The sequence below is a fragment of the Nicotiana tabacum genome, chromosome 23, assembly GCF_000715075.1.
Source record: "Nicotiana tabacum cultivar K326 chromosome 23, ASM71507v2, whole genome shotgun sequence".
NCBI classification, from domain to species: Eukaryota; Viridiplantae; Streptophyta; class Magnoliopsida; order Solanales; family Solanaceae; genus Nicotiana; species Nicotiana tabacum.
Genome location: NC_134102.1, coordinates 23475278 through 23487578, shown reverse-complemented (window position 1 = coordinate 23487578; position 12301 = coordinate 23475278). Strand labels below are relative to the sequence as shown.

General features: G+C 40.1%; 1 protein-coding gene across 1 annotated transcript; it reads left to right on the top strand.

The window, feature by feature from the left end:
• The first annotated feature begins 374 nt into the window (after positions 1-374).
• Positions 375-5091, top strand: LOC107782083 (tryptophan synthase beta chain 1-like). The gene is made up of 5 exons (XM_016602914.2): positions 375-1050; positions 1854-2213; positions 2976-3409; positions 4435-4529; positions 4628-5091. Exons 1-5 carry the CDS (start codon positions 763-765, stop codon positions 4807-4809), a joined length of 1359 nt encoding a protein of 452 aa, XP_016458400.1. The 5' UTR covers positions 375-762; the 3' UTR covers positions 4810-5091.
• Positions 5092-12301: the final 7210 nt, after the last annotated feature.

Below are 12301 nucleotides of genomic sequence, written 5' to 3'. Positions count from 1 at the left end.
ATATGGCAATATGTATGACCACATGATCGACTTAAAGAGTACTTTTTATAGGTTATACTCACCTTTAATTTAAGGTAAACAATATTAAAATTCTTTTTACATTTTAGTCCAGTTAATCTAGAACATATCAGATGAAACTGATCAGAGAGTAACGATTTAAATTTTCTCTTAAGCAATTTCAGTCATATGAGGCGCATTATCAAATTTCTCCTTTTGGGATAACGAAATAAAAATAAATGCGTTAGACGTCTCTAGTCCGAATAATAGTTGTTCGTTTAAAACGTTGATAAATTTTAAGTTGTACTGTAGCCGAACAAGTTTGTGTATAACTATATATATATATAGACAAAATTAATAGTCTTAGCCATCAAAAATCAATAGGTTAATCTTCTAAAATGAGGCTATTTAACTAAAGCTATAGTCTATGTACAATTTCAGGCAACCCTATGCTACTTCAACAACCTTGGTCCCCTTAAGTTCTCAATATCCTTTCACTTGGCTTCGATTATTATCTATCACCTTATCACCTTTATCTTGTTGATGTTACTAACGTGTTGTGTCCGTTTCTTTTACTTTTACCTTGAGTTGGGGGTCTATCGAAAACAATTTCTCTACCTTCACACAAGGTAGAATTTACCCATCCCCCACTTTATAAGATTACGCTGGGTTTGCTTTGTCGTCGTCATCTTGAAGTTCTCAATATATTAGCAGCCTTAAGTTCTAGTTCATTTGTGTTTCTTATACATCCCTAGCAAAGACATTATGGCATGTAACATCGAAGTTATTGTTCGACAAGCAAAAATTGCTGAACCAAGATTGTCATATAGCAGAAAATGGAAAGGAAAATTTGCTATATTTTCCGTAGCTACTGGCCCGAGCCGAGTTACAGAGTTACCAGGGAAGCTGGTTTACCATGAAAAAAAGAGAGCAATATTTAGCAATGAAAAGTTTGGGATTTTTGGTGGAAAGTTCGTACCTGAGACGCTTATATCTTCTTTAACAAAGCTTGACTACGAATTCAACTCTGCTTTGCATGACCCTCAGTTTCAGGTTTTTCTTAAATTCCCTTACTTGTACATGTAACTATTTTTTTATATACGTTTCCACGTACTCCTACAAAGTTCTGAGAGAATTGTTTCCAATGTTATTCCAACAAAAAAAAGGAGTTGACTATGTATGGTCGCTGAAATTGATGTCATATGATATTAAAGTCCAACGAATCACCCATGTGCGAAATGCTCCGTAAATTTCGCCACCCACGTCACTTGCCACATCATCGCTTTACCCACTTAATTTGTAAATTTCATGTTAGATAATAAAAGAAATTAATCGGTGTGCAAATTAAGTCCACGCTCAAAAAAATTGAGAGCCTCCGTATAATTAGTTGTAGTAATTTCTTTACGGTGTGTGAGACCTTTCGAGAAAAATTGTGTGATCTTGGCCCAAAACGTACAATATTACACCATGTTAAAAATATCTTTGGGATGGTTTAGCCCAACAACTGGTATCAGAGCCCAGATTCAACGGAACGAGCATGATCATGACAGAGTGATGATATATGCGAGACTCGGTTTGGAGACACGCACACAAAAAGAAGCTAGTAGCGGGTTTCGATTGCCTTAAATACTCTAACAATGTGGGTGTCACACAGTGAATCACGGAAATTGACTTATGGATCGTGGTAATAATAGGGGTCTCTTAATGGCGTAAGAACTTTTGAGAAAAATCTTACGGACTCAAAACATACAATATCGTTAAGTGTATCTTTGAACTGGTTTAGACAACAGAATTACTAGCATGTAAAACTCTTGACTAGCAATATTTTAAAGTAACAACATATAATTTTTATGCAGATGGTGCTGGGAGTGGCACTAAGGGACTACGTAGGGCGTGAAACTCCTTTATACTTGGCTGAGAGACTAACAGATAACTACAAGAGCAGAAATGGGGGAAAAGGGCCAGACCTATATCTAAAAAGGGAAGATCTGAACCATGTTGGAGCACACAAGATCAACAACGCTATTGCACAAACAATGTTGGCTAAACGCATGGACTGTAAAAATATCATAGCAGCCACCGGTGCTGGCCAACATGGCGTCGCGACGGCGGCTGCCTGTGCTAAACTCTCATTGGAGTGTACTGTATTCATGGGAAGCTTAGATATGGAGAGACAACCTTCTAATGTAATCTTGATGAAGCATCTTGGTGCAAAGGTACTTCTTCTTTCACAAAATTATTTAAACTTTTTGACATCACTAACTCTGTCATTTATGTGACACTTTTTCGATTTTTGAGATTTATAACCTTGTATTTGACATAATTTCTTTAAGTTTTTTGAAAACTATGTACTACAAGTTAAAATAATTATAATTTAAAATATTCAAAAGACATAAAAAAATTACCATTAAAGAATAATTGATTTGATTCTCGAAATTCGAACATTATTACTTAAAATTGGGACGGAGAGAGTATAATGGTAAAGTCATAAATCTATTTTTATCTCATTCAAGCAACTGAATTATGTCTAAATTACTCGGCTAATATAATTATCGGAAGGTCAAATTTTCCGACACCACGTTATGTGTTTGCCTTAGTACTTTGCCACGTAATGTTACGACACCGGAAATTTGACCATCTTATAAATTTATTGTTACTGCGAATAAAGTTCAGTAATCATATTTATAGGCCAAATCATGGGCACGTGAATTCATGATCTCTCTGTCAAACTAGATATTTTATGTACCGTATTTTTAAGAATTAATCTAATATTATCTAATGTCATCCATGCTCCAAAAAAATTGAATGATGCGTTTGATTGAATGTTGAGTTATTTACCCAAAGGAACATAGATCAATTTCCACTTAATATTTTTTTCTACTCTTTTTAGTGATGCACTCATATGCAAGAAATCCTAGATCCACCTCTCTAATATGACAAAAAGAGGAAAACCCTTACATGTTTGAATATTCATGCAGGTGAAATCTGTAAAAGGAAGTTTTAAAGATGCAGTATCGGAAGGCATTCGACATTGGGTTAACAACTTGGAGACAAGCTATTTCTTAGGAGGTGCAGCCATAGGACCACACCCATGTCCAACCATGGTTCGTGAATTCCAATCAGTAATTGGAAAAGAAACGAGGAAACAAGCCATGGAAAAATGGGGTGGGAAACCAGATGTGTTAGTGGCTTGTGTAGGTAGTGGCTCTAATGCGTTGGGTCTATTTCATGAATTTATTGAAGATAAAGATGTGAGGCTAATAGGAGTTGAAGCTGGTGGGGTTGGTCTTGATACAGGTAAACACTCAGCAACTATGGCTAGAGGTCAAGTTGGGGTGTATCATGGTGCAATGAGCTATTTGTTACAAGATGATGAAGGACAAATTATTGAACCACACTCAATAGGTGTGGGGTAAGTTTTCACTTTAATTTAAAGCGCACGGATTCTTTTAATCAAGAGGGGTCAATTATAAAGGAGTAAAGGGTAAAGGAGCATATTTATTTTTGGGAGGGGGAGGGGAGGTTAAACCATCTCTTATCTGTAATCCACTGACTCGACTAATCGTATCCGTGCTGTATTGAGCAGTGGCGGAGAGCCATTCTTTGCCAAGGGGTGTAAATTGATACACCTTCGCCTGAAATTTATACTCTATAGATAAGTAAATAAAAAAAAAATAAAAAAATATATATATATATATATGTTGACTCCCCTTTGCCTTTTTGTGTGTTTATTTTTTATATTTTGACCTCTCCTTTGACTTTCTGATTGCAGTACCTAGTGTATTTAGTTTTGTATTTTTGCTTCGGTTTTCTAATTGACGTGCTTGTTGCTCTTCTTTTTACCTTTCCTAAACCAAGGGTCTTCCGAAACAGCCTCTCTGTTTTCTTGAAGGTAGGGGTAAAGTTTGCATACACACTACCCTTCATAGACCCCACTTGTGAGATTACACTGAGTTTGTTGTTGTTGACTCCCCCTTGTAAGAATCCTGTATAGGGAAAGCACTCCCTATAAGGAATTTCTCCATTTTGAGGGAATCCAACACCTCTAATTAAGAGTGGAGGAATCTCTTCCGGCCCACCATATCCGATGATGGTGTGGAGCATATATATGGATAAATAAATGAAGTCAATATAAAAAAAATTAGTTTTTACCAATCAGGTCACCTATAAAGTAGTTATATTTAAATCTCCTTAATGAGTTAAATGGCAACGTGATAAATTGACAACTTATTTGTTATCACAAGGTTAAACTACATTATTGGTAGTATAAAAAAACCTTTAACTTTATCAATACATAATTTAAATATTATCCTTGCTATATAAATGAGTATTCAATGTAACCTTCCAAATTGAATGCATAATTTAAATATTATCCTTGCTATAAATGAGTATTCAATGTAACCTTCCAAATTTAATGCAATATTATTGAATATGCAGATTAGAGTACCCAGGTGTTAGCCCAGAGCTTAGCTTTCTAAAAGACACAGGGCGTGCAGAGTTTTATACTGTCACAGATGAACAAGCCTTAGAAGGTAAATTAATTATCTCTAGCAATATTTTGAAAGATGGAATCATAACCATTCAAGTTTTCAATAGTAATTGATGTTTTTTTTCACTTTTGTGGTTGCAGCATATAAACGGTTGTGCAGGCTAGAAGGGATATTCCCAGCCTTAGAAGCTTCACATGCACTTGCATTTCTCGACAGACTTTGCCCTACTCTGGAGGATGGTGAGAAGGTGGTTGTTAATTTAAGCGGCCGCGGAGATAAGGATGCTGCCACAGTCTTTAATCATACAACAAAAAATGAATGAACGAAAGAATTACTACATTAATGAACTGATGTGTATGTTGTAATTTGTAGCAAAGTAGGATCACAAATCAAATTAAGAGATATTCTAGTACCTAAGTGAGTCAGTGACAATATTTTCAAAGGTGTTTCACATACAATGCCATATCCATAAAAGATATAGTAGTCAATTTGATATATAGTTTAGTGTTTAAAATACTAATGTGTAAGGAGAACAATACAAAATAAATAATCTAAACTTTATAAAAAGGAAAAAAGGAAGAGATGGGATCATTTTTCTATTCTAGTCTTGTCAAGAAAATATATTATGTTGTTATATTATTTTTCTTGTCGATTGCAAAAACAAAATGATTTCTCAAACCCACACAAGATAGTGCAAATGATTTCTCATCCTAAACATCTCACTTTTAGCAATAAAAAAACGATAAAAATATATCTTCAATCTCAAAACAGAGTGAAATACAAAACTATTTATTTTCTATCCAAATCAAAAAGTTTTCAATTATAAAAAAATAGAGCAATGTCCAACAGAATTTAAAAAGCGGATGAATTAGGAAAAATAAAATACTTTTCAGAAGGAAAAAACACACTTTAAAAATCCATTTATGAAAGAAAAAGAAAAAGATAGCAAGATTATGTGAGTAAGAAAGATATGCATTTCATGCACACTGTTATACATTTAAAAGCTGCCTTAACATAAAGTATAATTGGTTATACACAATCTATATTCTTTATAAATTCATTGTCTATATAAAATACACTGACTATACATCAATTATCAAGTAAACACTCTGGATATACTGCGAAACTCACCAGTCACCTCATTCAAACACAATCGGGATACACTCCAAATACACTCTAGATACACTCAATATATACAAATAATACACTACCAAACTCAGGATATAATGCATATACATTGTATAACAATGTCTGAATCACTTTTATGCAACTAATATACAAGTGTGTGTAACCGCATAATGATGCACTGGTAATATCTGTACTCGTAAATAAATCTCGAGTTAAGCGTGTGTTAATTGATCCAGGTATCTCGACCAATATCATCAGATCGAGAGTCGTAGAGCAGTTGGGTCTATAAGACCAAATAGTGCCTACAGTCTGGGTTTTAAACGGATTCAACATGGCATGCGAAACTACTAAAGGGGAGATAACCCTGCCGGTGAACACCACCGGGACCATTCAGGAAACGAAGTTCTATGTGATCGAAGGGGATGTGAGATATAATGCTTTATTCAAAAGGCCATGGATTCATAGCCTGAGGGAAGTGCCCTCAACACTACACCAGGCACTGAAGTTCCCCACACCGGGAGGGATCAAGACGGTTTACAGAGAGCAGCCAACCGCGAAAGAAATGTTCGCGGTCGATGAGGTGATCCCGATGTCCGCACACTCGGCATCAAAGGACACGGAGGCGGTTATGAAGGAAGAAACTAAATAGTAATTACCAATATCATCCCGACCGAACCGGAGAAGTAAGAAGCAGGCGAGGATGATGATTACGGAATCCCTAGGTCGTTCATCGCCCCTAATGATTCCGACGTCACAAAATCAATGGTCAAGGAGCGGGAGCAAGTCAAAATGATTGAACACTTGCTTGTTCGGAAGGTATACCTGGGCATGGGGTTAACTCCCGCGCTCAGAAAAAAACTCATTGAATTTCTTTTAGCTAACATAGATTGTTTCGCTCAGTCCCATCTTGATATGACAAGGATCCCGCCATAAATAACCACTCATAAGCTGAGCTTGGATCCAAAGTTCCACCCGGTTAAACAGAAGAGGAGGCCCATTCCGAAGTCAAACATGCATTCATCAAAGACGGGGTATCCGAATCCTTAAAATAGGTTCCATTCGGGAAGTTAAATACCCGGATTGGTTAGCTAATGTAGTGGTAGTACCTAAAAAGGGGAATAAGTTAAGAATGTGCGTAGATTACAAAGACTTGAACAAGGCATGCCCTAAGGACTCTTTTCCATTGCTTAACATCGATCGCATGATCGATGCGATGGTCGGGCACGAGATACTCAACTTTCTCGACGCCTATTCAGGGTACAACCAAATCCGGATGGACCCGGGTGATCAAGAAAAAACTTTCTTTATCACTAAATTCGGCACCTATTGTTATAACGTAATGCCATTTAAACTAAAGAACGTCGGTGCCACTTATCAACGCCTAGTAAACCGGATGTTCGAAGAATAAATAGGAAAATCAATGGAAGCTTATAGTGATGACATGTTAGTTAAGTCCCTGCGAGCAGAGGACCATTTGAAACATTTGCATGAAACCTCTGATATACTAAAGAAATACAATATGAAGCTGAACCCGGATAAATGCGCATTCGGGGTCGGATCCGGGAAGTTCCTTGAATTCATAGTGTCCAACCGAGGGATCAAGATCAATCTCGATAAAATCAAAGCTATAGAAGATATCACCGTGGTGGACAGTGTCAAGGTCGTTTAGAGTCTAACCAGGCGCATAGCCGCCTTGGGCCGGTTCATATCGATGTCTTCCGATAAGAGCCATCGGTTCTTCTCATTATTGAAGAAGAAGAATAACTTTTATTGGACCCCGGAGTGCCAACAAGCTTTGCAAGAACTCAAACGGTACCTTTCGAGTCCACCTTTGCTCCATACTCCGAAGGCGGATGAACAGTTGTACCTATACTTTGAGGTATCCGAGGTAGCGGTAAGTGGAGTCCTAGTCCGGGAATAGGAAGGTGCGCAATTTTCTATCTATTATGTTAGTAGAACTCTAGGCGAGGCCAAAATAAGGTATCCCTACCTGGAAAAATTAGCGCTCGCTTTGCTAAGCGCCTCTAGAAAGTTAAAGTCGTACTTTCAATGCTACTCTATATGCGTTGTAACTTCTTACCCACTAAGGAACATAATTCATAAACCCGAGCTCTCAGGACGGCTGGCTAAATGGGCCGTAGAAATTAGCGCATATAATATCGAATATCGGCCCTAAGCTGCTAACAAATCACAAATTTTGGTAGACTTTGTGGCCGACTTTACACCGGCCTTAATACCCGAAGTCGAAAAGGAATTATTATTAACCTCGGGGACTTCCTCGGGAATCTAGACCCTCTTTACGGACGGTGCCTCAAACGCAAAGGGGTCCGGACTCGGCATCATATTGAGGCCACCTACGGGTAACGTAGTTAGGCAATCTATTAGAACTGTAAAATTGACTAACAATGAGGTCGAGTATGAGGCCATGATTGCAGGTCTCGAATTGGCTAAAGGCCTAGGGGCCGAGGTGGTTGAAGTTAAGTGTGATTCCCTCCTTGTGGTAAATCAAGTCAATGGGACGTTCGAAGTAAAAGAGGAATGAATGCGAAGGTATTTAGACAAATTGCAGGTAACGCTGCATTGATTCAAGGAATGGACACTACATCACATACCCCGAGATTAAAATAGCGAGGCCAATGCTCTAGCTAACTTAGGGTCATCGGTTGATGACGATGAATTCAGATCAGGAACGGTCGTACGGCTCATGAAATTGGTAGTGGAAGAAGGCCATGCCGAATTAAACTCAACAAGTTTAACTTGGGATTGTAAAACAAGTATATAGACTACTTGAAGACTGGGAAGTTGCCCTCGGATCCTAAAGAATCGAGAGCTCTACGCACGAAGGCAGCCAGGTTCAGCCTGTCCGAAGGTACTATGTTCAGAAGAACGTTCGATGGCTCGCTTGCCATATGCTTGGGGCCGGGAGATACCGAATATATTTTGAGAAAAGTTCACAAAGGCACCTGCGGAAATCATTCGGGGGCAGAATCTTTGGTTCATAAGATCATGAGGGCCGGCTATTACTGGATCAATATGGAGAAAGATGCAAAGGACTTTGTACGAAAATGTGAAGGCTGTCAGAGGCATGCATCGATAATCCATCAACCCGGAGAGTTACTATATTCGGTCTTGTCACCTTGGCCGTTCATGAAGTAGGGAATGAAAATTGTCTGTCCCCTGCCGTGGGCACCCGGTAAGGCTCAATTCATACTATTTATTTATTTATTTTTCAAAGTAGGTCGAAGCTCAAGCGTTCGAGAAGATCCGGGAAAAAGAAGTCGTTGACTTCATTTTGGACCACATAATATGCCGGTTCCTGGATACCAGCCGGGATAGTGTGTAATAACGGGAAGCAATTCTTCGGCAGAAAGGTAAACAAATTTTTCGAAGACCATAAAATCAAAAAAGATCTTGTCAACACCCTATCACCCTAGCGGGAACGGGCAGACATAATCAACAAACAAGATCATACTTCAAAACCTAAAGAAAAGGCTGACTGATGCCAAAGGGAAATGGAAGGAAATTCTACCCTAAGTCTTGTGGGAATACTGTACAAACTCGAAATCTAGTACCGGGGCCAGTCCGTTTTTGTTGGTCTACGGTGCCGAAGGACTAATACCGGTCGAAGTGGGAGAACCGAGTCTCAAGTTCCGATATGCGATCGAAGAATCAGATAGTGAGGCCATGAGCACGAGCCTGAAACTATTGAATAAAAGGTGTCAGGCCGCCCTAGTTCGGTTGGCCGCCCAGAAACAACGGATAGAAAGGTATTACAACCGAAAAGCCAACCTCTGACACTTCAATATCGGGGACTTGGTATTAAAAAAAGTAACACTGCACTCCCGGAACCCGAACAAGGGGAAGCTGAGGCAGAATTGGGAAGGACCATATCGAGTCATCGAGATTACCGGTAAAGGCTCGTACAAACTCGAAGCAGGAAACGGTGCACAGCTACCGAACAACTGGAATGTGACGCACTTAAAGTAGTACTACTGCTAAGGTACGATCTCATTTACCTTTTTATAATATTGTGAATCGTACTAACACTTGCAGGCAACAACCAAAGAAGAATGTGACTATTAGGTCTGAAAGAACACATTGCACTCTTTTTTTCTTGAATCGGTTTTGTCCCAAATGGGTTTTTCGGCAAGGTTTTTAACGAGATAACTGTAAATCATGCTAACTTAGAATCGAAGACCGATTTTAAATCGGATTCAGTGGTCTCATCAACAATATCCGATCCGTCTCAAGATCGACCTCGAATACTAGGAGCCATCACCCTCAAGACAAGCTTCTTAGTAAGGAAATGAGGAAACTTTGTGCTTGAACAGCCTAGGCTCAGTTGTTGGGATTTATTGTAAGGGCCAAACGGTCAAGTGAACCGTGCCCACGTAGTCTACCTTAGCCTTAGTACAAGCTTTTACACGCTTTCAGTCTTGTACTTTACACACAAAAATAAAAGAAAATTTCTACCTTGCTATTACATATTTTTACCTATTAAAGCATCGAGCCTAATAGATATCCCTACCCGAGGACTATCAAGCCCAAGGGCTATCCCTATCCGAGCCCAAGGGCTACCCCCACTCAGGGACTGCCGTCCTAAGAGGCTACGGCTGCCCTAAAAATGGTATGGAGACGTCCGAAGCCCGTAATCAATACGTAAGGCCTTCAATAAATATTTAAAACCTACCAAAAGGTTATCTTCGGAAAAAGCATCGTCTAAGAACACTTAAGATATTTGGAAAACTTTTGGTCGCTCTGAGTTTTCAAAGCTTCGAGCAAATAAAAGCTTGCATCGAGGTCAGGTTCTGTTTGGGCCTCCGAAAAACAGACGGCCCATTACTACATTTGATTCTATGCTAAGGCTTCAGAAATATTTGCAAGAATGGAAATTGTGAAAAGATGCTAAAAATGTTGAAATTACCCAAAGGAAAAATTTTATATATTCCGGAATATCTTTACAAAGGCCCAACAAAAACGGCCTCAAAATGAACAAAAATATGTACCCAACACAAAAACTAAAAAATCCTATGGCATTCACACCTGATCTTCACCAGAGCCTGATTCATCACCAGAACCATCGGGGCCTTCAGATTCTTCGGAGCCCTCTTCACCTTCGGGTTCTTCTAGTTTCTTCGCCTCGGCCTCAAGTCTTTTTTCCTCCTTTTTTTTGGCAGAAAAGTCGAAGCCTCGGGCATGGATTTTTTCGAGGGTCACCCTTCGAGACATCCGCATCATGTATTCGTCCTTGGTCTTCAGGCGGGCCTCAACTGCTTTGACATCGGCCTTGTATTTGGCCACTATCTCTTCAGCATCGGCCGAGGTTGTCTCCAACTTGGACCTCGTTGCTTCGAGCTATTTACCAAGGGCGTCTCGTTCTGCGATGGTCGAACCCAACTGTGCTCGGAGATCATCATTTAGTTGAGCTCGTTTATCAGCTTTCTTCTTCGCCATCCGAAGTTAAACCTCTACCAAAGACAGCTTCGCCTGGGCGGTTTCCTTCTTCGAGGCCGGCAGATCCATCTTGCTCTTCCATTCATCGGCCATGACTTGGATCTCGTCCATCTCCTTTCGGAGTTGGTCGATCTTATGCTGGACCTGGAGGTATTGTCGTTAGCCACTACGACCAGTTCCTCATTTCTAACTTCAAAGACCTTTACCTTTTCAACCAAGTCGGCGTGCTCTCGCCTTATGACCGATGCTTTTTTCTGAGCCCTATCCAGCTCGGCCTGAAGGTTCTTAATGACCCCTTCTTGTTGCTCGCTAAGGAGCTTATACATATCCCTTTTCTGGCACCCGGGAGTTAGAGCTCTTCCTGGGCTTGCGGACCACCCTCTTATTTGGTTTCGCCTCATGAACAGGGGAGACTGAAGTTTTTATCTTCCTTTTCTTCTTTTCCTCCATGGTAGCCCCGGGCTGTCCCATAACAGAGAGATCAACAGACAAGGACACATCCCTGTCCCCTTCTAAAGGCCTAAGTTCGGTGGTTTTAGGCAAACTTACAAAAGGGGGGGGGGAGATAAGTTAGTATGATGTAAGTTAAAAAGCATGGTATTAACTGTTCGGGGAAAGGCCTTACTATGAGAACGGGCCTCCCATCTGCCCTTCAAAAGCTTGTGCCATGCATGCTCAGAGTACGTCATCTGTGTACAGATGCCCTCGATCCATTTCTTTAGCCGGGGGACTGCATTTGGAACCCCGGGCAACAACTGCACAACCACAAGTATGAATGAAAAGAAAGAAATTGAAGAAAACATTGACGCTTGAGAAGAGACTGCACTTACGATATGTGTTCCACTTCTCAGGAAAAGGCATGAACTCGGGGGGAATCAAGTCTTTGGTCTTCACCCAAACGAAGCGTCCCTTCCAGCCTCGGTCTCGGTCTTTAGCGATGCTCGAAAAGGGGGCCTTGCTGGCTCGGCGAGTAAGCTTAATCAGTCTCCCTCGGAAAATTCGGGGACTATATAAAGCGTAGTAGATGATCGATGGTGAACTGACGAGACTTGATCTTGTTCACGAAGTAACGAATGAGGATCACGATCCTCCATAGAGATGGATGGATCTGTACGAGGCACACCTCGTACCTCTTGCAAAAATCCAGAACAATCGGGTCCACCGGGCCCAGTGTGAAGGGGTAAGTGTAAACATTTAAGTACCCCTCCACGCGGGTAGTAATGGCATCCTCG